Raw genomic sequence first — 25,524 nt, forward strand, 5'->3', positions numbered from 1 at the left:
CTGAGGGCAGACACTCCGTGATTCTCACTGTCCTGATGATTTCTGCCAGGAGCGCTTGATGCCTCTTGTGTGATATGGACTCATTGAATCCAAACAGTAACTGTATGAAAACCACTCTTACTGTCCCCATATTAGAGGAAACTGACCTGTTGTGTTTGTGAGATTTTTCAGGGTCACACTGTTGGTAAATAGCAGAGCTGGGATTCAGAGGTTTTGGAATTTCTAGAACTCTCCTTTCACTTGGACTCTCTTCCTTATTGCTTCCACCCTGAATACACCATGCAGCTAGAAACCAGCACAGAACAGAGCTTCTGTGTTGGAGGCAGTGAAGGTATTGTGTAAGAGAGTGAATTGTTCAATAAGGCAGTGCTGAGGAGGTGGGAGGCAGAGTAATAGGAGTCAGGAGCAGCCAGTCAACAAAGTATGGCTTTCCAGCAGGAGGTGACTGCTTCCCTCAGATATGTATGTCAACCATTCTTTAATGAGTGGGTATAAATTAGTTATGCCTATGACATCAAGACTAACCATTTTCTACAATTTCATAATTTCTTTTCTACCTTTTTTCTTTTTGGCACCCTCCACAGCTTAGAGGATCTTAGTTCCTCAACCGAGGCTCCCTGAAGGAAAAACTCAGAGTCCTAACAATGGCACCCACAGAAAATTCTCAGAATTCCACCTTTTGACAAACATTTCCTAGAAAATGATAGAAATGTTCCACAGAGTAAAGTGAACAAATACTATTTTGTGATAGGTATATGTAGAAAAAATAAGGATTTAGGTTTTCAAAATAAAAGCTCAAGAAATTTATTTTGATAACTATTTAATAAATAAAACATAAGAATTTTAATGAAATAGGGAAATATATTTTCTAAATTTTAATACAATGTAAACATACACATTTTTATATGAAAATATAAATATGAGATAAAATATTACTTTAACTAAATAATAAATAAATAACATCAGGGCAGTCATCGCTTATGGGTTGATATCCCTACACGTGATTACTTTTATATGTACTTGCTTATTACTACTGACATGTATTGGCTGAGTTCATTCAATAAATTTGGAGGCTGAAGCAGAATTCAGAGGCTTCTGAAATGACCCCAGGTGAGTATACAAGGATGATGTGTCAACTTAGTCAGTGAGAGTCATGTCAAGGTGAGCTCAGGTCTCCATCCATCATTCTTAACCTTTCTTGCAAGTTGGTTGATGAAGACAAGGATCTCATGATTTCCACTCTGATGATTTCCCAAGCACAGTCATTGTATTCCTTCTCTTTCAGGTAGACATGTATGCCCTGGAAGTACCTCTTCATGGCCAGTGTGGGTCCTGTCTGTCCCAGGACAGAGTCTTCCTCTCCCATCACCTGCCCCAGGCAGGTGTCCAGGTCATCCAGCTGCTGATGGAGTCCAGTGCAGAGCTGCTCCAGGAGGGTGGTGTCCCAGGCAGCAGAGGAGCGCTCTGTGTGGAAGAGGTTGAAGCTCTGCTGGAGCATCTCGTGGAGCACAGAGATGGCCTGGGCCTCCTGGAGCTGGCCGCCCTCCACCATCTCCTGAGGGAAAGCGAAGTCTTTTCTGTCCTGCAGACAGAAGCGAGGGGAGAGTCTCCTCATTTGGCCCAGGAGCCTGAGGTTCTGCCTGCCAACCAGCACGTGGTTCTGAGACAGATCACAGCCCAAGGATCCTCCAGGGCCATAGCTGACCAGCACCAGGGCCATCAATAGAGAGAGCACGAAGGCCATGGGTAAGATGCGGCTGCTGCTGGGCTTATTGAGACGGCGTCTGGTGGAACCTTGAGGTAGGTTCTCTGATGGCATTGTTTCTAAGCTAGGCCATTAAATAGGGAACATGGTAGTTTTCATTTTCTAATCATTTCTATACACTTTTACTTCCTTTTTTGGTTTTATGTTGCTACTGCTACTGCTGCTAAGTCACTTCAGTCATGTCCAACTCTGTGCAACCCCATAGACGGCAGCCCACTAGGCTTCCCTGGGATTCTCTAGGCAAGAATACTGAAGTGGGTTGCCATTTCCTTCTCCAATGCATGAAAGTTAAAAGTTAGGGCTTTCTGTTACATATTCTCAATGCAGTCAAAGAAATTTTCTTCCTTCTAGACTATTAATTTTGCCTTTTCCTAGTGACTTCAGATGTGCCCATCCAAATGGATATTTTTCAATCAAATGAGAAAGGTCTTTCTCTTAAATCAGAATTGATGGAAATTTGTAATTACATACGTTTATTGCCCTTTATCTCTCATGCATAAGTGTTTCTCTCCTCTCAGCCATGAACACGTTTTTGGCTTGCTCTTAGGCTCCATTTTTCCCTCTTTGGTTCCATAGGAAGCCAGGCTCTGTCTGCTCTATGGTTTCTGTATTTATAAGGGATTTACCAGATCACTCTGGCAGTTAAGATCTTGGAAACAAATGATGAGTTTTCTTTAGTGTTTGATTTAGAGAAGAGGCTGATTATTATCAGTCCTTGAACTGCTCCCCCATTTCTCTTCCTTCTAGAACACATTACTGCAAATCCCGGCCCTTCAGGGAACCATGAGGGCAGGACCATTAGACATCACCCTTTCTTTCCACCACTTTCTTACTGGAGACCTGTCATCCTCCACAGACTGGGCCAATGCCCCCACCAGAATCCTGGTTGTTCTCAGGGAACATGGGTGAGGAGACTGTAAATCCAGGATAATTGTATTTTCCCAGCAGCACCTCACTCAGAAGAGAGAGATCACATGGAGCCACCCCCTGTCCTCTGGAGTGACTGAGTCCCCTTGCTCAACTGCTGGACTCCCTCCCTGAGGACAGGCTCAGCACGTCCCGTGGACTCGAAAATCTCCTTTCTGTGGAGGGCTTATTGATTTGTTGGGAAAATAAATTGTCTCCCCGAAACCCCAACCTCTCCCCTGGAGTTTTTGTGTGAAGGACCCTAGTTCTCAGTGGTGACCTCCTCTTCTCCTGACCCGTTTCCCCAGGTGTCTAAAGTGTCAGCAGTGCTCAGATGCTGAGAGCAAAAGTGTGTTTGTGCAAGTTGGTGGAGGAGTTTCCAACTGCAATTATTTTACTTTCAGTAGATAAATAATATTTACTTTGCCAAGTATAGGTTTTATTATTCAACTCTTTTACTTAAACTCTTCAACACTTGTTCTGCTCAGAGTTTCTGAGCTGGAGGAAGGAGATTCAGTGATGGTATTGTCTCTTATTGGAAGCTTATGTCACAGAATCTAATGATTTTCAGCCATTGATTCAGGCAGTTGATTCTACTGGGCATCTCTGTTCCTCTGTTTCTGTCTCCTCTGAGATTGCAGGGCAATGAGACCCAGGGTACTAGATCAAGAGAAATAGCCTTCTTTCATTTACTTGAGTGTAATTTTTCATTTAAACTTTCATATATACTTAGTGACTTATTGGACAATGTTGGTATTCCTGCCTCTGCTCTGGTTGTATTTCATGATGAGATGAGAACAAGAAAGGAAAGGAAAGAAAGCCAGAGAGGCTGCATCTCTTTCACTTTCAAGACGTTAGATTTGTTTTTGTTTCTCTTTACAACTTTCCTCGAAAGTAAAATTCCACAGTTGTTTTGTGGGCAAGAAGAAAACAAGGGTAAGTCTCAATGTCCTGAGTATGAAAGAAGGGAAGTGGTTTTCCCCTGACGTAATGATGTATTATTCTGAGTTAGTAAACTGCAATGCAGCACAGCTGGGGAGTGGCTGTGGCAGAGGGGAAGGATGAGGCCAGTATGAACAACACAAAGACTGGGACAGGGCTGCTTCTTACAGAAGCTCAATGAAGGCCAAGTCCTGGGTCCGCTGACTGCCTTCAGCTTTGTAAGACCAGCTAGCTGATTTTCCTTTCCTTTAATCCACATGTGATCAGTATAAGCAGAGACGGAAGAGAGACGGGCAATCAGAACCCCAGTTGCTAGAACACAAACCCTTTCTGGCAGGGTTTAGGAGACCAGCATTGCCTAGCATCTGTGTAGTTGATAAATCCACTTGGGTAATGAGAAGATGCTTTGAAAAAACTAGAATGACAGGGAATGAAATGATTCCAAAAGATCCTGATCTTAATCTGGGTAATAGTAAAATTATGATATTAAAAGTAATAGCTGAATTTTATTGATCTTCCTAATATTCCAGTTTGTGATATGATCACATTGATGGGTTGGGTTTGTACAGGTTTTTAAAGAATTTTAAAAATATTTATTTCATGTGCTTATTTGGCTGGGCCCGGTTTTATTTGAAGCATGCTGGATCTTGGATCTTCCTTGCTTCATGCCTGATCTTTACTTGGGCCATGGGAAATCTTGCTTGCCACATGCAGGATCTAGTTCCCTGACCAGAGATCCAACACAGGCTCCCTGCTATGGGAGCATGGAGTCCTGGCCACTGGACCATCAGGGAGTCTCAAGGGGTAGGGTTTCAATATATGAAATTGGGGAGCACACACACATTCAGTCTGTAACATGGTAATAAGAAGATACCAAGGTATTGTGTTTATGCAAGGATTCATTAGGATCTATTTCATTCTTGGTATTTATTTGAGGAGAAAGAATACATTCCCTGATGCTACCCTCACTTTTTATGGCACATCCATCCTGAATTGTTTACTAAATAAATGTTATAAATGTTATACTGTGAACCTAATTACCCAGGACCTACCAGGGTCCCTGGTGGCTCAGATGGTAAAGAATCCACCTGCAATGCAGGAGACAAAGGTTCAATCCCTGGGTTGAGAAGATCCCCTGGAGAAGGAAATGGTAACCTACTCCAGTATTCTTGCTTGGAGAATTCCACGGGCAGAGGAGCCTGACAGGCTACAGTTATGGGGTCACAAAGAGTCGGACTCGACTGAGCGACTAACACTTTCACCAGACAAATTCCACAGACTATCAGTGTTCATCAAATGACAGTGACAACAGCGACAAATTCCTTAGCCTCTGAAGGGACTCACGTAATCCTTCCAACATAGTGAAACTGAGTTAATGTTCTCCTTTCCAAGAGCCCCCTGCTAAGACTTCATTTGAATGAAATAATCTAATAATGAATTTGCAAATCCAGATTTCAAAACCTAATATGTCAGATTCCAAAGTCCCTATCCACAGCATAAACACCTGAGCACACTGCATGTACTGAACTCTCACTTATTTCCCTCTTTTACTTCTAACACAAGATGTCCCTTTGTTGTTTCATACCTCAATGTTACAAATCTCTTATTTCCATTAACTTCTCCCTCCAAATTCTCGATAAGCTGAGCAATTTACAAAGTATCCTGATTATTTTGTATAAGAAGCAAAATGAAATTATCAAGTGGTAGTTATTAGTGAGAATCTTAACTGTGCTTGACAAAATTAATAATTCTAATAATTATAAAATAATTGTATTTAACTGTCCAAGATGACTCATAGATTATTAACTGATGAACACCATAAAATTGAGATACATGATGGACAAGATCCTTGAGAGTTATGACCCCTGCTCAGATTGGTTTAGAAACATTTCAGTGAATCCTCTGTAGAAAACGCCAAGTTGATGGTACTTGTGGATATAGGTAAAGCATACTTAATGCTACCAAATTACACGAATATGGGAAATGACTGGAAGAATAGAAGATGACGTATGCTAACGGGTGAATTCTGAAGGATGGAACAGAACATCCCCATGGCCATCAGCAGTGAAACAGGAGTCCTGAAACTCAGAACTTCCCCTGGGCCTTAGTGAAACAGCTCAGGTCCTGCATGCACTAAGCTAAGCAGCCCTCCAAGCTCCTTTTGCTGCGCCCCAACATCTATTTCTGCTTTATTGACTATGCCAAAGCCTTTGACTGTGTGGATCACAATAAACTGTGGAAAATTCTGAAAGAGATGGGAATACCAGACCACCTGACCTGCCTCTTGAGAAACCTATATGAAGGTCAGGAAGCAACAGTTAGAACTGGACATGGAACAACACACTGGTGCAAATAAGAAAAAGTACGTCAAGGTTGTATATTGTCACCCTGCTTATTTAACTTCTATGCAGAGTACATCATGAGAAACACTGGGCTGGAAGAAGCACAAGATTGCTTGGAGAAATATCAATAACCTCAGATATGCAGATGACACCACCCTTATGGCAGAAAGTGAAGAGGAACTAAAAAGCCTCTTGATGAAAGTGAAAGAGGAGAGTGAAAAAGTTGGCTTAAAGCTCAACATTCAGAAAATGAAGATCATGGCATCTGGCCCCATCACTTCATGGGAAATAGATGGGGAAACAGTGGAAACAGTGTCAGATTTTTTGGGGGGCTCCAAAATCACTGCAGATGGTGACTGCAGCCATGAAATTAAAAGACGCTTACTCCTTGGAAGGAAATTTATGACCAACCTAGATAGCATATTGAAAAGCAGAGACATTACTTTGCCAACAAAGTCCATCTAGTCAAGACTGTGGTTTTTCCAGTGTTCATGTATGGATGTGAGAGTTGGACTCTGAAGAAAGCTGAGCGCCAAAGAATTGATGCTTTTGAACTGTGGTATTGGAGAAGACTCTTGAGAGTCCCTTGGACTGCAAGGAGATCCAACCAGTCCATTCTAAAGGATATCAGCCCTGGGTGTTCTTTGGAAGGAATGATGCTAAAGCTGAAACTCCAGTACTTTGGCCACCTCATGCAAAGAGTTGACTCATTGGAAAAGATTCTGATGCTGGGAGGGATTGGGGGCAGGAGGAGAAGGGGATGACAGAGGATGAGATGGCTGGATGGCATCACTGACTCGATGGACGTGAGTCTGAGTGAACTCCAGGAGTTGGTGATGGACAGGGAGGCCTGGCATGCTGCGATTCATGGGGTCTAAAGAGTTGGACACGACTGAGCCACTGAACTGAACTGAACTGAACTGAACGCCGGGAGGGGGCGCCCGATCTCTCAGTAACTGACAAACCGGCGCCGCAAACCCAGCTAGACCCGCCTCCAGGTACAGAGCGGCCAACAGGGGCGGCGGATCCACGGGGAGAACTCGGGGGTCGCCCTCGGCAGGAGCCCCAACCCGGACAAGGCGCCGCCGGGGCCCAGGGAGCGCGTGGGGCCGCGCTAGCAGAAAGGAAACTTCTTTTTCGGACCCGACTGCCCAGAGAGCTTTGCCGCCGCTTCTCTCAGAGCCTTTGGTTTCTGCAGAGCCCTTGTATCCACCCTCCCCTTCCTGGGAGGAGATTTTACCCAGAGCGATTTACACTGGTGCCCGTTTATGCTGCGATTGATGGCTGGAAATCAAATGAAACCCATTTCAGTACTCTTGCCTGGAAAATCCCATGGACGGAGGAGCCTGGTAGGCTGCAGTCCATGGGGTCCCGAAGAGTCGGACACGGCTGAAGCGACTTAGCAGCAGCAGCAGATGGCTGAAAATCAGAGCATGTTGTGGTATGTTTTCAGATTCAGGACTGTTTCTGGGGAAAGGGCTAATTCAGGGACAACGGGAAAGGCGTCTACAATCCGGACAGAAATACGCGATATTGCGACCCTCCATTGGGAAGGAAGACTTGGGTACAAGACTGAGACTTAGGGACAAGAAGGAGCCCCAAGGGAGAGAGAAAGTTATTTCATTCAATATTAATATAAAAGGTAAATTTCTCCTGTAATGTTAATTGTCTGAAAACTCTTTTAAAATATATACGTCTTAAACTCACATCAAGCTGAAATATTTTCCTTATGCCACAACAGTACTTTTAAGTTCCTGGCTTTAATGGAAGCAAAATCATCTGTAATGTTTTCAAAATTGCTACTTTGTATATATCTCTCTTCACGGAGGGAATGCCATATTTGACAAATTATGACCCAATAAGTACCTTAAATAACCAATCTCAACTTACAAATTCCTTTTTCCTCTTTTAACCAAGGATTATCTATTAAACATTCATTTTTTATGTAGTCAGTTTTTCATTGTAGAGTTTCATTAACTTTTTCAAAATGTCAAATCATATGGATAAGTTGCTGAAAAACCTGCAGTCAAAATGCTTTTGATTTCAGCATACTGTGTGCTCAGTAGGTACCAACTGTGAAATAGGCAGTTGGGTATATGATTCCAGCGTGCATCTTCGGAAGGCATCACCACCAAGACAGATTTTTAAAGGCCTGAAAACTAGAGCAGGTCATGACCTAGTTCATGAGTTTGAACGGAAGACAGTTCTGGGCCCTGAACACAGGAAGCCACAAGTGTCTTTGTCACACATGAGACTCAGCCTGGATCCAGCCGGATGGCAGGAGTGCAGCGGGAGTGTGGGGCCTGGGATCTGGTTGAGGGCCTTGCAATCTGTGTGTCTTCTAGCTGGAGATCACGGAGTTTGAACAAAAATGAATCATGAACTCCTTTACATGGGTAAAGTGACAATGCAAGAGCAGTGGGTGCATTGTGCATGGATCAGAAATTCACAGAAGAAACCTGCATTTCCAGTGGATGTGATGGGAAAGGCTGTCACCTGCTCTAGTGCACTGGTCTAAAAACTGAAGTCTCAAGTCCACAGCTCTTCTCAGCTCTACACTGTGATGCTGGGGCTCCAGTTGTTTTCAGTACATTTCTCCTTTGCCTGCAGATTGTTTTTCTTTCAGAGTTCTCCCGAACCAATTCCAAGAGGTGGACTAGAAGGCTGGAGTATGACTGATGACAACCGCCATCAATTAGGAAACGGAAAACTAATGGTTGCTGCTAGATGCTAAGTGTCACCAGTCAAATTGGCAAAATTGAAAAGGATGATAAGATCCTGTTTTGGTTAATGTGTGAGAACATGTAAGAACTTATATGGTCTTGAATGTGGATTAATGTAGCCACTGTTATCATGGACAGTTGGCAGTATGCATGCACAAGATTTATGTATTTTGACCAATAATATTGACTTCATGGCCCCTTGTTCAGAGAAAGACTCTCGCTTGTGTTATAAGACACCTGCATGCATTGTAGCAGTCTCTCCTCTAAAGGCACTGATTTCTGAGAAGGACCGGCTCTAGGAGGTGACACTGCCGGCACTTAGGGACTGAAGTCTCCACGGAAAACAACTGGGAGCAAACCCAGGACGGCCCAGGGCTGGAGAGCAGAGCCTCACCCTGCATGGCCCTTGCTCTTTTCTTCCTGCCTCTGCTTTGCTGCTGAAAGACTGAACCCAACAGCGAGTTGAGAAGGTAAGTTTAGAAATGTCTTCTATAAGTAGTAGACTTGTATTCAGACTAAGGAAGCAAGAAACATTATTAATGAGTCATGTGTGTGATTTTCTGCATTCATATGAGATCTCTGTGATTTCCCTATTATTCATTTTTTTGGAAGATCAAAGCATTTTCTACTAATCCTTCTTTCTCAAAGAATTTCTGTGACTTCCTAAGAATACTTCTAGAAGTCTGAAACACAGAAATTGGAATTGTCTTCAGCCTTGAGCACAGGAGAGTTCACACACTGAATATACTGTGAAACTAGCACCCAAGTTAAATATTTTTACCAAAGACCTAGCATCTTTCCAGTGCTGCCTTTCAGTCACTGCCTCAGGCCAGCTGTCCTGACTGCTCCCTGTGGGCAGCTACTCTGGGACGCTCACTGTCCTGATTATTTGACCAAGCACACTTTTATGCTTCTTGTAATATGGACTTATTGATCCAAACAGTAGTCCCATGAAAAACTACTGTTATTTTCCTGATATTTGAGAAGAAGATCAAGATAGAATGCATGCCTGCATGCATGCTAAGTTGGTTCAGTCATGTCCAACTCCTGTGACCCATGGACTGTAGCCCACCAGGCTCCTCTGTCCATGGGACTTTCAAGAAAGAATACTGGAGTGGGTTGCCATATCCATCTCCTTAGTGTTTGTGATATTTTTCAGGGTCATACTGCTGTTAAATAGCAGAGCAGCAATTCAAAGGTTTTGAAACTTCTAGAATTCTCCTTTCACTTGTGCTGTTTTCCAGTGATTTCCACTCAGAGAAACTTTGAAGCTAGAAACCATCACAGAACAGAGCTCCTGTGTTGGAGGCAGTGAAGATACAGTGTAAGGGAGTGGATTGTTCAGTAAATCAGGACTGAGGAGAAGGTGGGAGGAAGAGTAAAGTCAGGATCAGCCACTCAGCACCACATGTTCGCAGCTTCCCTGGAGGAGGGGAGTCCTCCCCCCACATACTGACACCAACCATTCTCTGTTAAATGGGTATAAACTAGTTATACTTGTGACTTCAGGACTAATCATTTACCACCATTTCAGAGACTCCTTTCTACCTGTGTTTTTTGGGTGGAGGGGGCTGCACTCCACAGCTTGCAGGATCTTAGTTCCCTGACCGGGTATCCATGGCACCTGAGCTTCTCACACTGGAAGCATGGAGTCCTATCCACTGGACTGCCAGGAATTCTACCTTTTGACAATCACTTCCTGAAAAGTGATACGACTTCTATAGAATAAATGGACAAATGCTATTCCATAATAGTTTTATGTAGACAAAATAAGTATTTAGTTCTTCATAATGAAAAAACAAAGTTACTTTCATAAAAATTTAATAAATAAAACAAATTAGAAGATTAAGGAAATGAACATATTTTCTAAATTTTATTACAATGCAGACAAACATTTTTATGTGAAAATATAAATATGATGAGATAAAAGAAAATGAATACATAAATAATATCAGGGCAGTCATCCCTTGTGGACTGATCCCTGTGCAATTGAATACTTTTTATATCTACTTGCTTATTGCTACTGAGAAAGTACTATTGATTGAATTCAGGAAACACTGTGGCTAAAGCAGAAATCAGAGTCTTCTGAAATGACCTCAGGGGAGTGTGCAAGGGTGATGTGGCGTCTTAGTCAGTGAGAGTCATGTCAAGGTGAGTTCAGGTCTCCATCCATCATTCTTAACCTTTCTTGAAAGCTGGTTGATGAAGACAAGGATCTCATGATTTCCACTCTGATGATTTCCCAGGCCCAGTCGCTGTATTCCTTCTCTTGCAGGTAGACATGGATTCCGTGGAAGTACCTCTTCACGGCCAGTGTGGGGCCCATCCTTCCCAGGGAAGAATCTTCCTCTCCCGTCACCTGCCCCAGGCAGACGTCCAGGTCGTCCAGCTGCTGATGGAGTCCAGTGCGGAGCTGCTCCAAAAGGGTGGTGTCCCAGGCAACAGAGGAGCGCTCTATGTGGAAGAGGTTAAAGCTCTGCTGGAGCATCTCGTGGAGCACAGAGATGGCCTGGGCCTCCTGGAGCTGGCCGCCCTCCACCATCTCCTGGGGGAAAGCGAAGTGTTTTCTAACCTGCAGACAGAAGCGAGGGGAGAGTCTCCTCATTTGGCCCAGGAGCCTGAGGTTCTGCCTGCCAACCAGCACGTGGTTCTGAGACAGGTCACAGCCCAGGGATCCTCCCGGGCCATAGCTGACCAGCACCAGGGCCATCAGTAGAGAGCACGAAGGCCATGGGGAAGATGCGGCTGCTGCTGGGGTTGCTGAGACGGGGTCTGATGGAACCTTGAGGTAGGTTCTCTGATGTCATGCTTTCTAAGAGAGACCATTAAATAGGGAACATGGTAATTTTCATTTTCTAATTGTTTTAATACACTTTTACTTCCTTTTTTGATTTTCGCTTATGTATTCACAATATGATCAAAGAAAATGTCATCAGTTTAAATTACTAATTTTACCTGTTTCCCAATAACTTCAAATGTACCCATCCAATGGGATATGTGTCAAGAACGTTTTTATTATTCAACACTTTTACTTAAACTGTTCAACACTTTTCTGCTCAGAGTTTCTGAGCTGGAGGAAGGAGATTCAGTGATGGTGTCTCTCACTGGAAGCTTATGTCACAGAATCTAGTGAGTTTCAGTCATTCATTCAGGCCGTTGATTACACTGGGTATGTCTGTTCCTCTGTCTCTTTCTCCCTCTGAAAACGAAGGATGGTGAGATCCAGGCTACTTGTTCAGGGAGAAATAGCCTTCTTTCCTTTACTTGAGTATAATTTTTTACTTAGTTTCTGCATTCTTTTAGTGACTTGTTGACCCGGATTGGTCTTGCTGCTCCTGCTCTAGTTCTAATTCACGTTGAGGTAAGAAAAATAAAGTGAAGTAAAAAAAGGCAGAGGGGATGTAAGCTCTATCATATTTAAGACTTCAGTTTTTTTTGTTTTTGTTTCCCTTTGCCACTTTCCTAGAAAGTAAAACTCCACGGTTGTTTTGTGGGCAAAAAGAAAACTAATCTAAGTCTGAATGTCTGAATATGAAAGAAGGGAAGTGGTTTTCCATCACACAATGATGTCTTCTGAGTTAGCAAACTTCAGTGCAGCACAGCTGGGGATGAGGCTGTGGCAGAGGGGAAGCATGAGGCCAGTATGAACAACAGAAAGGCTGGGACGTGGCTGCTTCTGACAGAAGCTCACGAAGGTCAAGTCCAGGGTCAAGTGACTGTCCTTTGCTTTGCAAGATCAGCTACCTCATTTTTCTTTCGATTAATGCACGTAGGATTAGTTTCAGGAGAGAAGGAAGAAGTCAAACACATCACCTAACAAGAGATGGACAACTAGAATGCCAATTGCTGGAATACTAACCCTCTCTGGCAGTGTCTTGGAGAGCAGCCTTGCTGAGCATCTGTCTACGTAATAAATCCACTCAGGCAATGAGAAGATGCTTTGAAAAAAACTAGAATGAAATAGAATTAAATGATTCTAAAACATCCTGAACTTAATCTGGATAATAGTAATTATGATATTAAAAATAATAGCTGAATTTTATTGCCTTCTACTAATGGACTAGTCACTTTTCAAGTTCTTTAGAATTTTAACTGAATCCTCTCATTAACTCTTAGGGTCACACTTACTTATATTCCTGGAGAAAAATATAAATCTAGAGAAATGAACTATTCCAATCATAGCAAAGATTCAAGAGCAAACCTTGGGGGCTTTGATTTGTCTGAACAATCCGATTTAAAAAAAAAAAAAAGGAAGGCTGCAAATGAACATGACATTAAAGAACCAATGAAATAAGTGATAGGAGGAGAATGAGTTGACAAAGACCCCTTCATCCATTTCAGATGCCAAAGGGTCACGACCTATTGTTTTGTTGGGCCACAGTGTGTAGTCTGAAGTCCGCAAAATTACGATCTAATCATAAATAGTCAAAATCACTATTAAGTAGTTGGAAGGGAGTAGATTGTTCTGCCAGCTAAAAGAAAAGCAGGAGTTTGCTCATTGTCTAGTGGTTAGGATCTAGCACTTTCACTGCTGTGACCTGATTTCAATCCCTGGTTGGGGAAGTCCAATCACACAAGCCTCCCGGAAGTCTAAGCTTTTATGAGTGGTTTCTTCAGTGAAATATAGTAAAATAATTTTATTAACCCTATGAGAGGTAAGCCCTACTTTCTATGTATTTAAACCTCTTGATCTTTCTTGTGAGCTTGTTGCTGCTGCTGCTGCTGCTAAGTCGCTTCAGTCGTGTCTGACCCTGTGCGACCCCATAGATGGCAGCTCACCAGGCTCCCCTGACCCTGGGAGTCTCCAGGCAAGAACACTGGAATGGGTTGCCATTTCCTTCTCCAATGCGAGCAAAGAAAAAACAGGTAACAGTTTCTCGCCACATGAGTTCTGATGTTTCTCCTTCGGATGACAATGAAAACATCTTTCAGCATCAGGTTCTGCAGAATGAAGTCTCTACCCACTGCAGTCCCTGAACTTCAACATGCCCTGACAGGAGTTCAGGGTTGAGATCAGGAACGAGGCACTCTGTGCTCTGGGAAAACTGACACAACAGGCCTTCTGATAGTTAAATAATTTCCAGAGAAAATTAATGAATCCAATTTTTACAACTTCTCATGGGTAGAAAAGCCCTAAAATCTTTCAGTGAACCATCTGTTTCTCATTCTTAGCCACTTTCTCCCACGATGTGAGCTTATCTGCACGTCACCCCTTCACCACAGTCGCATGCATTCTGACCTCCTCTCTGTCCGTGGGGCAGTTCCTCAGAGCTGAGGGGAGGCTGTCCTCTGGCCTGTAGTCCTCAGCAAGTCCTCCCAATAAAATGAACTCTTGGGAGTCATGTTTTGGGGTTTTATTTTTTTTTGGTTGACAAGGACCCCTTCCAGGAGACCTCCTCAGGTAACCTGCTGTTCTCATTCTAAAGGAAGACACCTGCGTTTCTCACCTCCAGTCCAGCCGGGTCATCCTGGTGTCTACTGATGGAGTCCAGTGAAGAACCGCTACTCTATTTCCCAACTTCAGGTCAAGATGTGGGTGTTGAGGAGGCCTGTGTGTGACCAAGATGGAAGCTCATGTGTGCTTCCTAGACAGAAGCAGTGAACATTTTCCTCCTTAGCAGGGAGAAACTGGCTTGAATTGTGAAGTAAGCCTCAAGGCCTTGTATAGTTATCTTTTTAAATAATTTCTAGCTCAACCTATTAAACATCATTAAGTAATACTGTAGAACTGACATGAAAAGGTTATTTAGAAAATAATTTGTTAATGAAATGATATTTTTAGCAGTAATATCAGAATGTTTTTACTTTTTTAGGACCCTTATCCTCAAGAAGGTATCCAAACCTCTCAGTGTACTTTACATGTTCCCTGAGGGGCCTCCATGGTGGCTCAGTGGTGAGGAGCCCACCTGCCAATAGGACCACATGCGGCCCTAGAGGATGCGCATGCTGCAGAACAGCTGAGCCGTGTGCCGCAACTATTGCCCTGTGCTCCAGACCCCGGGACCCCCACTACCGAAGCCAGGTGCACCGGAGCCTGTGCTCCCCAACAAGAGAAGTTCCCACAGGGAGAAGCCTGTGCACCACAAGTAGAGAGGACCCACCTTTGCCACAACTAGAGGAAAGTGCAGGCGGCAATGAAGACACAGCACAGTGAAAAATGAATAGAAAATAAAATTATTTCAAAAGTCCCTCCAACTTTATATATAGCTACTGAGTGCTATATGTCCCAGCTGGAAAGAAGAGAAAGATGATTGATCCATCAATGTCTTGAAGATTGCCTACATTAAATAGATGAATTTCCACAAAGATCTTTGTTATTTTGAGAAATTGTATTCTTCCAGTGTGCAGATTTCTAACATAAGTCCTGCAAGGAAAGCTCTGTCCCAATGTTGCTAAATGTATTAAAATCCCTGCCTGTGCCCCTTCTATTCAATCTTGTTTGATCTTTTTTGTCTCTCAGAGATGCAAAGACACCATGATGGAATTTAAGAACTTCCTTGGATTGCATTGTCCCCAGGCATCTCTTGCCCTGCTGTGTGATAACTTGCTGGGTCCTAAGGAAGAAACAAGTCTGCAGCTGTGACGGGAGTGGCCCTCGTGCCATCCAGGACTCTTCAGGCTGCTGTGGTGTGAACGTCACCCGTGCTGGGGACACAGCTGGTGGCCAGGCATTCGTGCTCTGTCTCTGTGCTCTCAGCATCTGCTTCAGTCTTCTCAGTCTCTGAACAGGAATGTTGTGGAGAAGCACTTGCCTCAATGTAGTTCATCTGTGTTGTTCTGTGTCCTGAGGACCTGCTGCTGTTCCAGTGAACACTTTAAATATCTCTGTTCTCCTTCCAAGTTCTCAAGCTGCTGCTGACTTTCAACTCCAAGTTTCCGGTGCTTTGGGGTTTTCTCAAATGAGATTCCTGAACCAGGTAGTTCCTCCTGGTGCAACCAGCACATGGAATAGCCTAGGTAGACACTCAGAGGAGAAGGCAATGGTCACCCACTCCAGTACTCTTGCCTGGAAAATCCCACAAACAGAGGAGCCTGGTAGGCTGCAGTCCATGGGGTTGAAAAAGTCGGACATGGCGGAGCGACTTCACTTTCACTTTTTACTTTCATGCATTGGAGAAGGAAATGGCAACCCACTCCAGTGTTCTTGCCTGGAGAACCCCAATATGGCAGAGCCTGGGAGGCTGCCATCTATGGGGTCGCACACAGTTGGACACGACTGAAGTGACTTAGCAGCAGCAGACACTCAGAGGAACCCCTGGTGTCTCCACCATTGTTCACTGTGGGGTGGGGTTCCCTCTATTTACTGTGTTTCTCTGGGAGGCTGGACAGTCTGGACCTGCAGTGCTTGGCAGGCAGAGCAGGTGAAGTCTTAGGAGAGTGTCTGACAGATCTAAAACTTGCACTCAAGTTCTGCTTTTAGTTGGTGGTTTGCAGTCGTAAGGGGAAATTGACAACTAGAAACCGTAATGGAGAAGGACACAGCTGTATAAATGGAGAGGACACTTTCATGCATAGTGAATGAGGAGAGAAATGAGGATTTCTACACTGGGAGGAAGTGAATGACTGTGATATTTGAGTGTAAGGATAAGATACTCACCTGACCTCTCGCCAACTGAATACCATGTCTTCAAGCATACCTACAATTTTTTCCAGGGAAGAAAATTCCACCACAAACAAGAGGCAGAAAATCCTTCCCAATAATTCATCAAATCCTGAAGCATGGATTTTTTTTTTTTTGATCGTTGTTTTTAGGTTACTTTTTTTGAAAAAAAAAAAATCAGAATTACAAAAAGCGTTGGAGTGGTTATGTTCCCTTCAAGGTCCTCAGAGCAACAAACAACATAGCCAGAGCTAGAGTATTTTTACTTCTAACATGTGAATCCAAAAGACAGCTCATGGAATTGTAAAATGCATTTTTTAGTGAAGTTGCCATTCAGGCTTGGTGTTTCTGTTTTAACGAAAAAACAAAGTAAGTCTTTTACAGTAAGAATTTAATAAAGGAAGAAAAATCATAAACTGACTAAATACAAAATATACATTTTCCCATAAGTATACATACATAATATTTTATCAACAAAATAATTTAAATATTTATAAATAGTTAAATAAATATTAAATTAAATAAATAAAGGTCCAGGTAGTTAAATATGTATATAGATCAGCTTCAGCATCCGTGAGGGACCAGTGCCTATAGAGTAGAACATGATGTTGCTTAATATTCCAGAAAACATTTGACATATTGATTCATTTCAGTGCATGATGACAGCAGAAATGAGAGTCTTCCACGTGGCAGCGCAGGAGGAAGTGTGGTCTGTTGGTCCATGAGAATCATTTCCATGTTGAACCAGGTGTGTGTCAGTCCTTTCTCCTGAATCTCTCCTGCAAGTTTGTTGAGGAAGAGAAGGCTCTCATGACTTCTGCTCTGACAACCTCCCAGGCACAAGGGCTGTGTCTCTTCTCTCGCAGATAGAGAGTGAGTCTGTGGAAGTATTTCCTCACAGCCAGGCTGGAGTCCTCCTTGAGCAGGGGAGCCCCTCGCAGCCCCTCCTCCTGCCTCAGACAGGCTTGCAGGTCAGTGAGCTGCTGATCCAGCACCCCGCGGAGCTTGTCCAGGAGGCTCTGGTCCCACGCGGCAGCCGAGCCCTCTGTGCTGAAGAGCTGGAAGGTGTGCTGGGTCACCTCGTGAAGCACAGAGATGGCTTGAGCCTTCTGCAACTGGCTGCCACCCAGCGCCTCCTGGGGGAATGCGAAGTCATTTCTGTCCTGCAGGCAGGAGGAAGGGGAGACCCTCTTCAGTTGTTGCAGGAGCATCAGGACCCTCCTGTTGGCCAGGCTGTGGGTGTGAGGCAGGTGGCAGCCCAGAGAGCAGATGGCGTTGCAGCTGAGCAGCAGCAGGGCCGGGAGTAAGGACCAGGCTGGGGCCATCAGGGGCCTTGCAGATGCTTGTGGCCTGGGGAGGTGGGTGACTCTGAACCTGCTCTCTAGATTCTCTGAAGACCTTCCTTCAGGCCTGTGTCTTAAATAGGAGCCAATGGTTTCCATTTTCTGAAAGTTCCCTCTTATTTTCTACTTTTGTTTTTGGTTTTCGATTTGCACTCTCCCGTGGGTTAGGGCAGCATTTCTCAATCATTTTTTTTTTTTTTTTCATGTTGCCCTTCTTTCTTCTGCCCACAGAGCCTTTTTAGATATTTTTTCTTAATTGCTCTGCACTGTTAAATTTTGATAACACAGATATACTGTGTATGTATTTTTGTACTCTATGAATATCTTTTCTCTGTACATATAAAAATGTGGTGTAAATCTTACTCTTTGTATTCAGTGTAGTTTAGAATTACATAAAATTTTAACCTATAATTTAAATGTAAAAGCTACTGAATTTTATTTTTTCTTTATAAACTCAGTTTTCAGAGTGACTTTTAATGTCGTATGTTTACTTTTATAAGTAGGTATGTATCCAATTACATATTGAAATAAAATTTACATAAATACTTTTAATAATACCAAGATATAGACATACTTAAATGTCATCAAAGCTGCTCAAATCATTGAATAACTTTAAAATAGTTCTTTAATATTTATTTTAAGTATTTATCATTGAATTTTCTTCATGTCAGAAAATAATTTTTAGTTTTACTGCCTGCTAGATATTCATCTGGATATTATCAACATTTTTTCTCTTTAATACTTTGACATGTTGAACCACCTTTGTAGAATTTTGTAAGAAAAGATAATATTTTTTGTATTTTATTTACAAATGAATTTTCCATTTTTACTTAATTCCTGGAGCCCAAATCACACTGACCTTCAAACGTAAGCAACATGCATGAGACGGACAATGGTTTCTCAGAAGTACAGAAAGGGCAACTCTCACAATATGACTTAGAGATCAAGCAAATGATGGAAAGTCCTCCAGTGAACCATCTAGTCACCTTAGGTTGTACCACTGATCTTGTGTACAATTTGTTTATATACCATAAACTCAATCTCAATGCTTCTCTTATGTATGATACACAAGAAAGGCCAAAGACAGAAATAAATACTAAGGGGTTAGATTTCTTGTATCAGGTTGAGCTTTGACGTGTAATAACTAATCATTGTAATGACAAGATCTGTTCATATTCCAGAAAACTAATGTCTGCATGCGTGAAAGTAGCATTATCCCCAGTGAGAAAGCATGATTTAGGAATCACCATCCATGTGAATCTTTCTCTCTGTTCCTTTGCATTAAATTTCAGATTTCCCAAATGACTTTCAAGTTACAATCCAAGTCTATTGTTTTCAAATAAAAGGAAACCATCTTTGTAATTAATCCAGAATGGGATAAATATTGATTATTTCATGGACAGATTTAACTTTTGGCTCTGCTCCTGAATTCTTCTGATTTTACAGTGGATTTTATGTCGTCTTGTCCCCTTATGTTCCAAACTTCAAATAAGAGATATGTGACCATCTTTGGCAAATCAGCTCTGTAGTGACTGAACTCTGTCTTCTCTGTGGTATCCTCTGTACCAGGCCCAGTGTAATCGCTCAACAAGTTGTTTTGTGGTTATTTATTTACTTATTCACTTCTGGATGCACTGGGTCTTCACTGCTTGCCTGGACTTTCGTCAGTTGTGGCCAGTGGGGATCGCTCTTCCTCTCAGTACCCGGTTTACTTGCTGTGCGGTCCTTCTCAGGCTCTAGCGTGCAGGCTTCAGGACTTGCAGCGTGTGGGCTCTAGAGCAGGGTCTCAGTAACAGGGGAGCGCTGTCTTAGTTGTTCCGTGGCAGGTGGACACTTCCTGGACCAGGGATCGAATGTGTCTCTCCTGAAGAAAGATTCTTCTTCACTGCACCATCAGGGAAGTCCTCAACAAGTAATTGTAGCTAAAGCAGTTTCTCAGATTTCCTCCTACTACTGGAAGGCATTTACAAATGACCCAGCTATTTTTCTTCATCTGGACCCTATTTCCTGTAGCTATAATAGACGGCGTCTGGAATTTCCACTCTATTCCTGCTGGTACCAGTCATACTGAGTTTGTTGCTAAAACCACTAGGAGTCTCCTTCCTTGAAGGCACATGTGGTCTGGGGATTCAAGTAGCAAGTGCAACACGCTTTTCAGCCTTTGCCCAGCACTATGTTAAACTCAGGAGGATGCCTCACCCCAATTGTCCTCAACTAGGTCATGAATCCAGAAAACATCTACTTCTACTGCATTGACTGGACTAAAGCCTTTGACCTTGTGAATCACAACAAACTGTGGAAAACGCTTCAAGAGAGAGGAATACCAGGCCACCTTACCTGCCTCCTGAGAAACCTGTATGCAGGTCAAGAAGCAACAGTTAGAACCGGACATGTAACAATGGACTGGTTCCAAAGTGGGAAAAGAGTACACCAAGACTGTATACTGTCACCCTGCTTATTTAACTTATATCCAGAGTACATCATGTGAGATGCCATGCTGGATGAAGCAGAAACTGGAATCAAGATTGCCAGGAGAAATATCAATAACCTCAGATATGCAGATGACACCACCCTTAAGGCAGAAAGGGAAGAGGAGCTAAAGAGCCTCTTGATGAAAGTGAAAGAGGAGAGTGAAAAAGCTGGCTGAAAACTTAAAACATTCAAAAAATTAAGAACATGGCTTCCTGTACCATTGCTTCATGGCAAATAGATGGGGAAACAAAAGAAAGAGTGACAGACTATTTTCTTGGGCTCCAAAATCACTGCAGATGGTAACTGCAGACATGAAATTAAAAGACACTTGCTCTTTGGAGGAAAAGCTATGGCCAATCTAGACAGCATATTAAAAAGCAGAGCTGTTACTTGGACCTAAAGGTCTGTATGTTCAAAGCTATGGGTTTTCTAGTAGTCATGTATGGATGTGAGAGCTGGACCAGAAAGCTGAGTGCCAAAGAATTGATGCTTTTGAACTGTGGCATTGGAGAAGACTCTTGAGAGTCCCTTGGATTGCAAGGAGGACAAACCACTCCATCCTGAAGGCAATTAGGCCTGAATATGCACTGGAAGGACTGATGCTAAAATTCCAATTCTTTGGCCACCTGATGCGAAGAACTGATTCATTGGAAAAGACCCTGATGCTGGAAATGATTGCAGGCAGGAGCAGAAGGGGACAACAGAGGATAAGATGGTTGGATGGCATCACTGACTCGATGGACATGAGTTTAAGCAAGCTCCAGGAGTTGGTCATGGACAGGGAAGCCTGGTGTGCTGCAGTTCAGGGGTCATAAAGGGTCACCAATGACTGAACGACTAAACAACTGAGGTCATGACAGAAAAGAACATGCTGGATGTCATACACAAAGCCATGTATCTGAACTCAAACTCTCCCTGATGCTCATAGCTCACAGCAATGAGCAGGCAGTTTACCACAATACTCTTTGGTGGATCTTTACCGACATGGCAATTACTACTACATTGACCTGAGATACTTCAGAGACTCCTCACAAGGAATGATGAATGATCATTTCCATTTTATTCCATTGCATGGCTGGTGAGCTTCATTTTAGTTTGGTTTCCAGTTTTTGACATGTAATAATTAAAGCCTTACAACAGGTTGAAAATCTAGAGTTTGGATCTGAATCCCTGGTCTCCTTATTTTGCCTACTAACCTGCTCATTCTTTTTTGCTCAGTGTGTGTGACTATTTTCTTCCTTCTACATGCCAAGCATGTAGACTTTAAAGACCTTTATGTTCTGAATGGTTAGGACCCCACCAAAGTCATATCATGAGGTCATAAACCCCAAAGTAATGATATCAGGTGACAGACCTTTTGGGAAGTGATTAGGGTGTGAGGATGGAGGCCTCACAGAAGGAAATAGTGCCCTTATAAAAGAGGTGGATAAAAACTAGTCCCTCTCCTGCCCTATGATGATATGAGAGAACTCTGCAGTTTAAGACCTGAAGCAGGCTCTGACCACGACTGGACCAAGCTGACACACAGTTCTTGGATATCCAGACTCGAGAACTAACTTTGAGTAATACATTTCTGGTCTTTGCAAACTACCCAGTCTATGCTATTCTGTTGAAGAAGCTTGAATAGTAAGATATTACATGCCCTGTTTTATCCTCAGAATACCTCCAGAGTCTGTAAAATTTCTGAAGGGAGAGAAATTATCTTACTGAACACCATTTCCTAGATGTCTAGTCTGGGCTGTAACATTTCTTGAGCTCAATCAATATTCAAGTAACATCAGTTCACAAGGATGGTAATGATAGGAGAAACGATAAACCCAGTGTCTATGAGATATATATGATGTGAGAACACAATGATTTAGAGATTCTTCATGTTTCTACAAGGGAAGATATGATGAAATATTGTGTGAGATACTTTTTAAAGATCATTTGCAGAAATATTTTCTTCAAGTTTGCATTTTCAATATTTGGAAGGTATGGTGAGTGGAGGACTCAGTGTCCACTTTTCGTTCAGTGATTCTCAAGTGCTTGTAACGGGCTGCCTGATCACTCTTTCCTTGTCTCCCTCAGGCAGTAAGGAAACACTTTGTCTACACTTGTAGATGTTTTCCTCATTGGCCTATGCCTTTGGGAGTCAACCTGAATGCTTCTTTCAAATAGTCTATGATGCTGTGAACTCTGAGTGACAGCTCTGTCGTCTTCCCCAAGCTGAAACTGTGAAATAAGAGTTTAAATCAGACTGTGTGCAAGCAAGAACATTGGTTTTCCCCTTGCACACCCACCCAGAGCTCCATTAGGACAAATAGTGCAAAAATGAAAAAATGGTCTTGTGCACTGAACTTGTCTCCTTCTGTCTTAATCATCCAATTATTTCCAAATTTCCTTGCAGTGAGACTCCCATGAGGATAAGTCCGGGCCGGGTAATGTGAGCAGAAGTGCTGTTACCCCCATGTAGTCCTGGCCCTTGGAAACACCCCATGTGATCCACTAATCTTTTCCCTTTGCCTTCAAGGAGAATAGACTCAAGCACTACAGACAAAATAGAAGTCACGTGTTAATGATGGAAAAATTGCAAAACAAGGGGACCCATTTCCCTGACTCACTTTTTGGAGAAGAGCAAACTAGAAGATTCACTTGATCAAGAAGGCCTGCATTGTGCTCTTCAAAGAAGGAAAGAACGGTTTCCATTAGAATCAAATTCCTGACACTTTTCTGTTTACCTCTTACAGAGGCTAAACATTAGGTTAACTGACAAATACCTTTAACAACATACTCTCCTAAAAACTTCCATAAAAAAGTAAACTTCAGATGTTGAAAATAGTAAATACCCCCAAATACATAAAGATCTTTTACATAGTTATAAAATCGTTTATTTAAGAAAAGAGACTTTGTTTTTATGTCTAAATGTTTTTGTAAAACTATGATTTTTATTTCAGATATTTTTCAGCTTGTAAGCAAACAGAAGTCCAGAGCACTTTGGAGAGTTAAGAAAACAACAATCTGATTGAGTAGAGAGTTGTCACAAGTATAATTTTCATTGTATCTGTTGACTTTTCTTGAGGATTCTTACATGAGGGAAAGGCACTTTTCAATTTCCACTCTGACAATCTCCCAGGCACAGGGGCTGTATTCCTTTCCCTTCAGGTAGAAATGGATTCCTCGGAAATACTCCCGGACAGTAATTTCCAAATCGGGAAAATCCAGAGTCACTTCTTCCAGCTGTTCCAGGCTCTGACCCAGGCTGGAGAGTAGTTTGTCGAGGAGGGTGCTGTTCCAAGTAGCATAGCTACTCTCCAGGGTAAAGAGGTTGAAGATCTGCTGGAGCATCAGTTGGTGATAACAGTTGCCTTGAGTCATCTGGATTGGGCTGATATTCTCTCTTCTCCAAGGAAACTTGAAGTCATGTCTGTGCTCTAGGCATGACTGGGAGGGAATCGTTTTCATCTGTCTCAAATGTATGAAGATTTCTTTTTTGTCAAGAGGACAAGCAGGGATGGAGCAGAGCATCACTCCTGCCACTAGCAAATAGATCTTGGCCATAGGGAGTTTCCGTGATTCACTGGAAGGCCAATAGGGGGCGCGCGGACACCACTAATCAATGAGCGAAAGGTTTCTTGGCCAGGTTCTGGGAGAGCGCTTCTCTAGGAGGCCGCAAGAGGGCGGAGGATGTCTTCTTATCGGTTTTATTAGGAAGTTTGCGAGTTCTGAGACTTCGTTTCAGCGGGTTTGGCAGCCAAAGAGGAAGAGAGTCGCTGCTCAGAGACCAAGCTGGTGCTGCTTTAATAGTGCACTAAGAGACTTTCAGCAGCAAGAAACTTTCGTTTCCGAACCCTCGCCAGAGACATTTTTGTGCCCGGAACCTTGCGTCTTCTGCTTTCCCCTGAGGGTTTTTTTGTGCTTTCTTTTCGCCCAGAAACTTGAGCGAGGCCATTTTTACAAAGGTCTTTCTTTCATGATGACTCAGACGGTAAAGAATTGGCCTGCAATGTGGGAGACCTGGGTTCGATCCCTGGGTTGCGAAGGTCCCCTGGAGCAAGAAATAGCACCCACTCCAGCCTTCTTGCCTGGGGAATCCATGGAGATTTCAGAGTCGGACAGAACTGAGCAACTTGGCACGTCGTTACAAAAAAAATACTTTTACTAAGAGGTTTGAGGCAGAGAAACAGAGCGAGTTAGGGCCAGTTTTACAGATTCCGGCTCGTTTCTGGCGCGATGAAAGGGCAGCTCAGGGAATGGGGAACTTGGCGGCGGCGATAGGAGGACTGGACCGTGTTGGGGACGCCCTGGAGGTGAGTCGGAGCGCGGTCCCCACCGGGGCCGAGGACGGGGGAGCTGTGCGCCCCTGGAGATGCTTTGGGACTTTCAGGGTGTCTTTTAAGGTATCGGCCTTGAGGTGGGGGAGTAAGTATTAATTAACTGAAAAGTGGGACTATTAAAACACAGCACTGTATTTTTATGTGTATGAATTTATTAATATTTAGATACAATTAATACTAATCGTATTTAACTTGTTTAAAATGTTTATATTTTAAAATATTTTAATGAATATATTTAAATATTTGCTATATGGTATTAAGCAATCTTGAACCGTGAACTTCCAGATGCGTAAGCTGGTTTTAGAAAAGGCAGAGGAACCAGAGATCAAATCGCCAACATCTGCTGGATCATCGAAAAAGCAAGAGAGTTCCAGAAAAACATCTATTTCTGCTTTATTGACTATTCCAAAGCCTTTGACTGTGTGGATCACAATAAACTGTGGAAAATTCTGAAAGAGATGGGAATACCAGACCACCTGACCTGCCTCTTGAGAAACCTATATGCAGGTCAGGAAGCAACAGTTAGAACTGGACATGGAACAACAGACTGGTTCCAAATAGGAAAAGGAGTCCATCAAGGCTGTATATTGTCACCCTGCTTATTTCACTTATATGCAGAGTACATCATGAGAAACTCTGGGCTGGAAGAAGCACAAGCTGAAATCAAGATTGCCGGGAGAAATATCAATAACCTCAGATATGCAGATGACACCACCCTTATGGCAAAAAGTGAAGAGGAACTAAAAAGCCTCTTAATGAAAGTGAAAGTGGAGAGTGAAAAAGTTGGCTTAAAGCTCAACATTCAGAAAACGAAGATCATCCATCTGGTACCATCACTTCATGGGAAATAGATGGGGAGACAGTGGAAACAGTGTCAGACTTTATTTTGGGGGGCTTCAAAATCACTGCAGATGGTGATTGCAGCCATGAAATTAAAAGATGCTTACTCCTTGGAAGGAAAGTTATGACCAACCTAGACAGCATATTGGAAAGCAGAGACATTACTTTGCCAACAAAGGTCCGTGTAGTCAAGGGTATGGTTTTTCCAGTGGTCATGTATGGATGTGAGAGTTGGACTGTGAAGAAAGCTGAGCACGGAAGAATTGATGCTTTTG

At 42.9% G+C, this 25,524-nt stretch overlaps 2 protein-coding genes, 1 long non-coding RNA gene and 1 pseudogene across 3 annotated transcripts; 1 reads left to right on the forward strand and 3 right to left on the reverse strand.

The window, feature by feature from the left end:
* Window positions 1-941: 941 nt before the first annotated feature.
* Window positions 942-1,799, reverse strand: LOC123332776 (interferon omega-1-like). The gene has a single exon (XM_044939780.1). It carries the CDS (start codon window positions 1,742-1,744, stop codon window positions 1,157-1,159), a length of 588 nt encoding a protein of 195 aa, XP_044795715.1. The 5' UTR covers window positions 1,745-1,799; the 3' UTR covers window positions 942-1,156.
* Window positions 1,800-10,634: 8,835 nt separating this feature from the next.
* Window positions 10,635-11,410, reverse strand: LOC123332777 (annotated as a pseudogene).
* Window positions 11,411-15,802: 4,392 nt separating this feature from the next.
* Window positions 15,803-19,835, forward strand: LOC102416526. Its single transcript, XR_003108144.2, has 2 exons — window positions 15,803-17,026; window positions 18,914-19,835. It is a non-coding gene; the product is annotated as an uncharacterized LOC102416526 (long non-coding RNA).
* On the reverse strand, window positions 17,034-17,603 carry LOC102416204 (interferon alpha-H). The gene has a single exon (XM_025281440.2). It carries the CDS (start codon window positions 17,601-17,603, stop codon window positions 17,034-17,036), a length of 570 nt encoding a protein of 189 aa, XP_025137225.2.
* Window positions 19,836-25,524: the final 5,689 nt, after the last annotated feature.

This window comes from Bubalus bubalis, chromosome 3 (genome assembly GCF_019923935.1).
Source record: "Bubalus bubalis isolate 160015118507 breed Murrah chromosome 3, NDDB_SH_1, whole genome shotgun sequence".
Classification (NCBI taxonomy): Eukaryota; Metazoa; Chordata; class Mammalia; order Artiodactyla; family Bovidae; genus Bubalus; species Bubalus bubalis.

Bases quoted from the DNA above. Each gene is read 5' to 3' on its own strand.
- LOC123332776 (XM_044939780.1), bottom strand. From the start codon at position 1,744: ATGGCCTTCGTGCTCTCTCTATTGATGGCCCTGGTGCTGGTCAGCTAT.
- LOC102416204 (XM_025281440.2), bottom strand. From the start codon at position 17,603: ATGGCCCCAGCCTGGTCCTTACTCCCGGCCCTGCTGCTGCTCAGCTGC.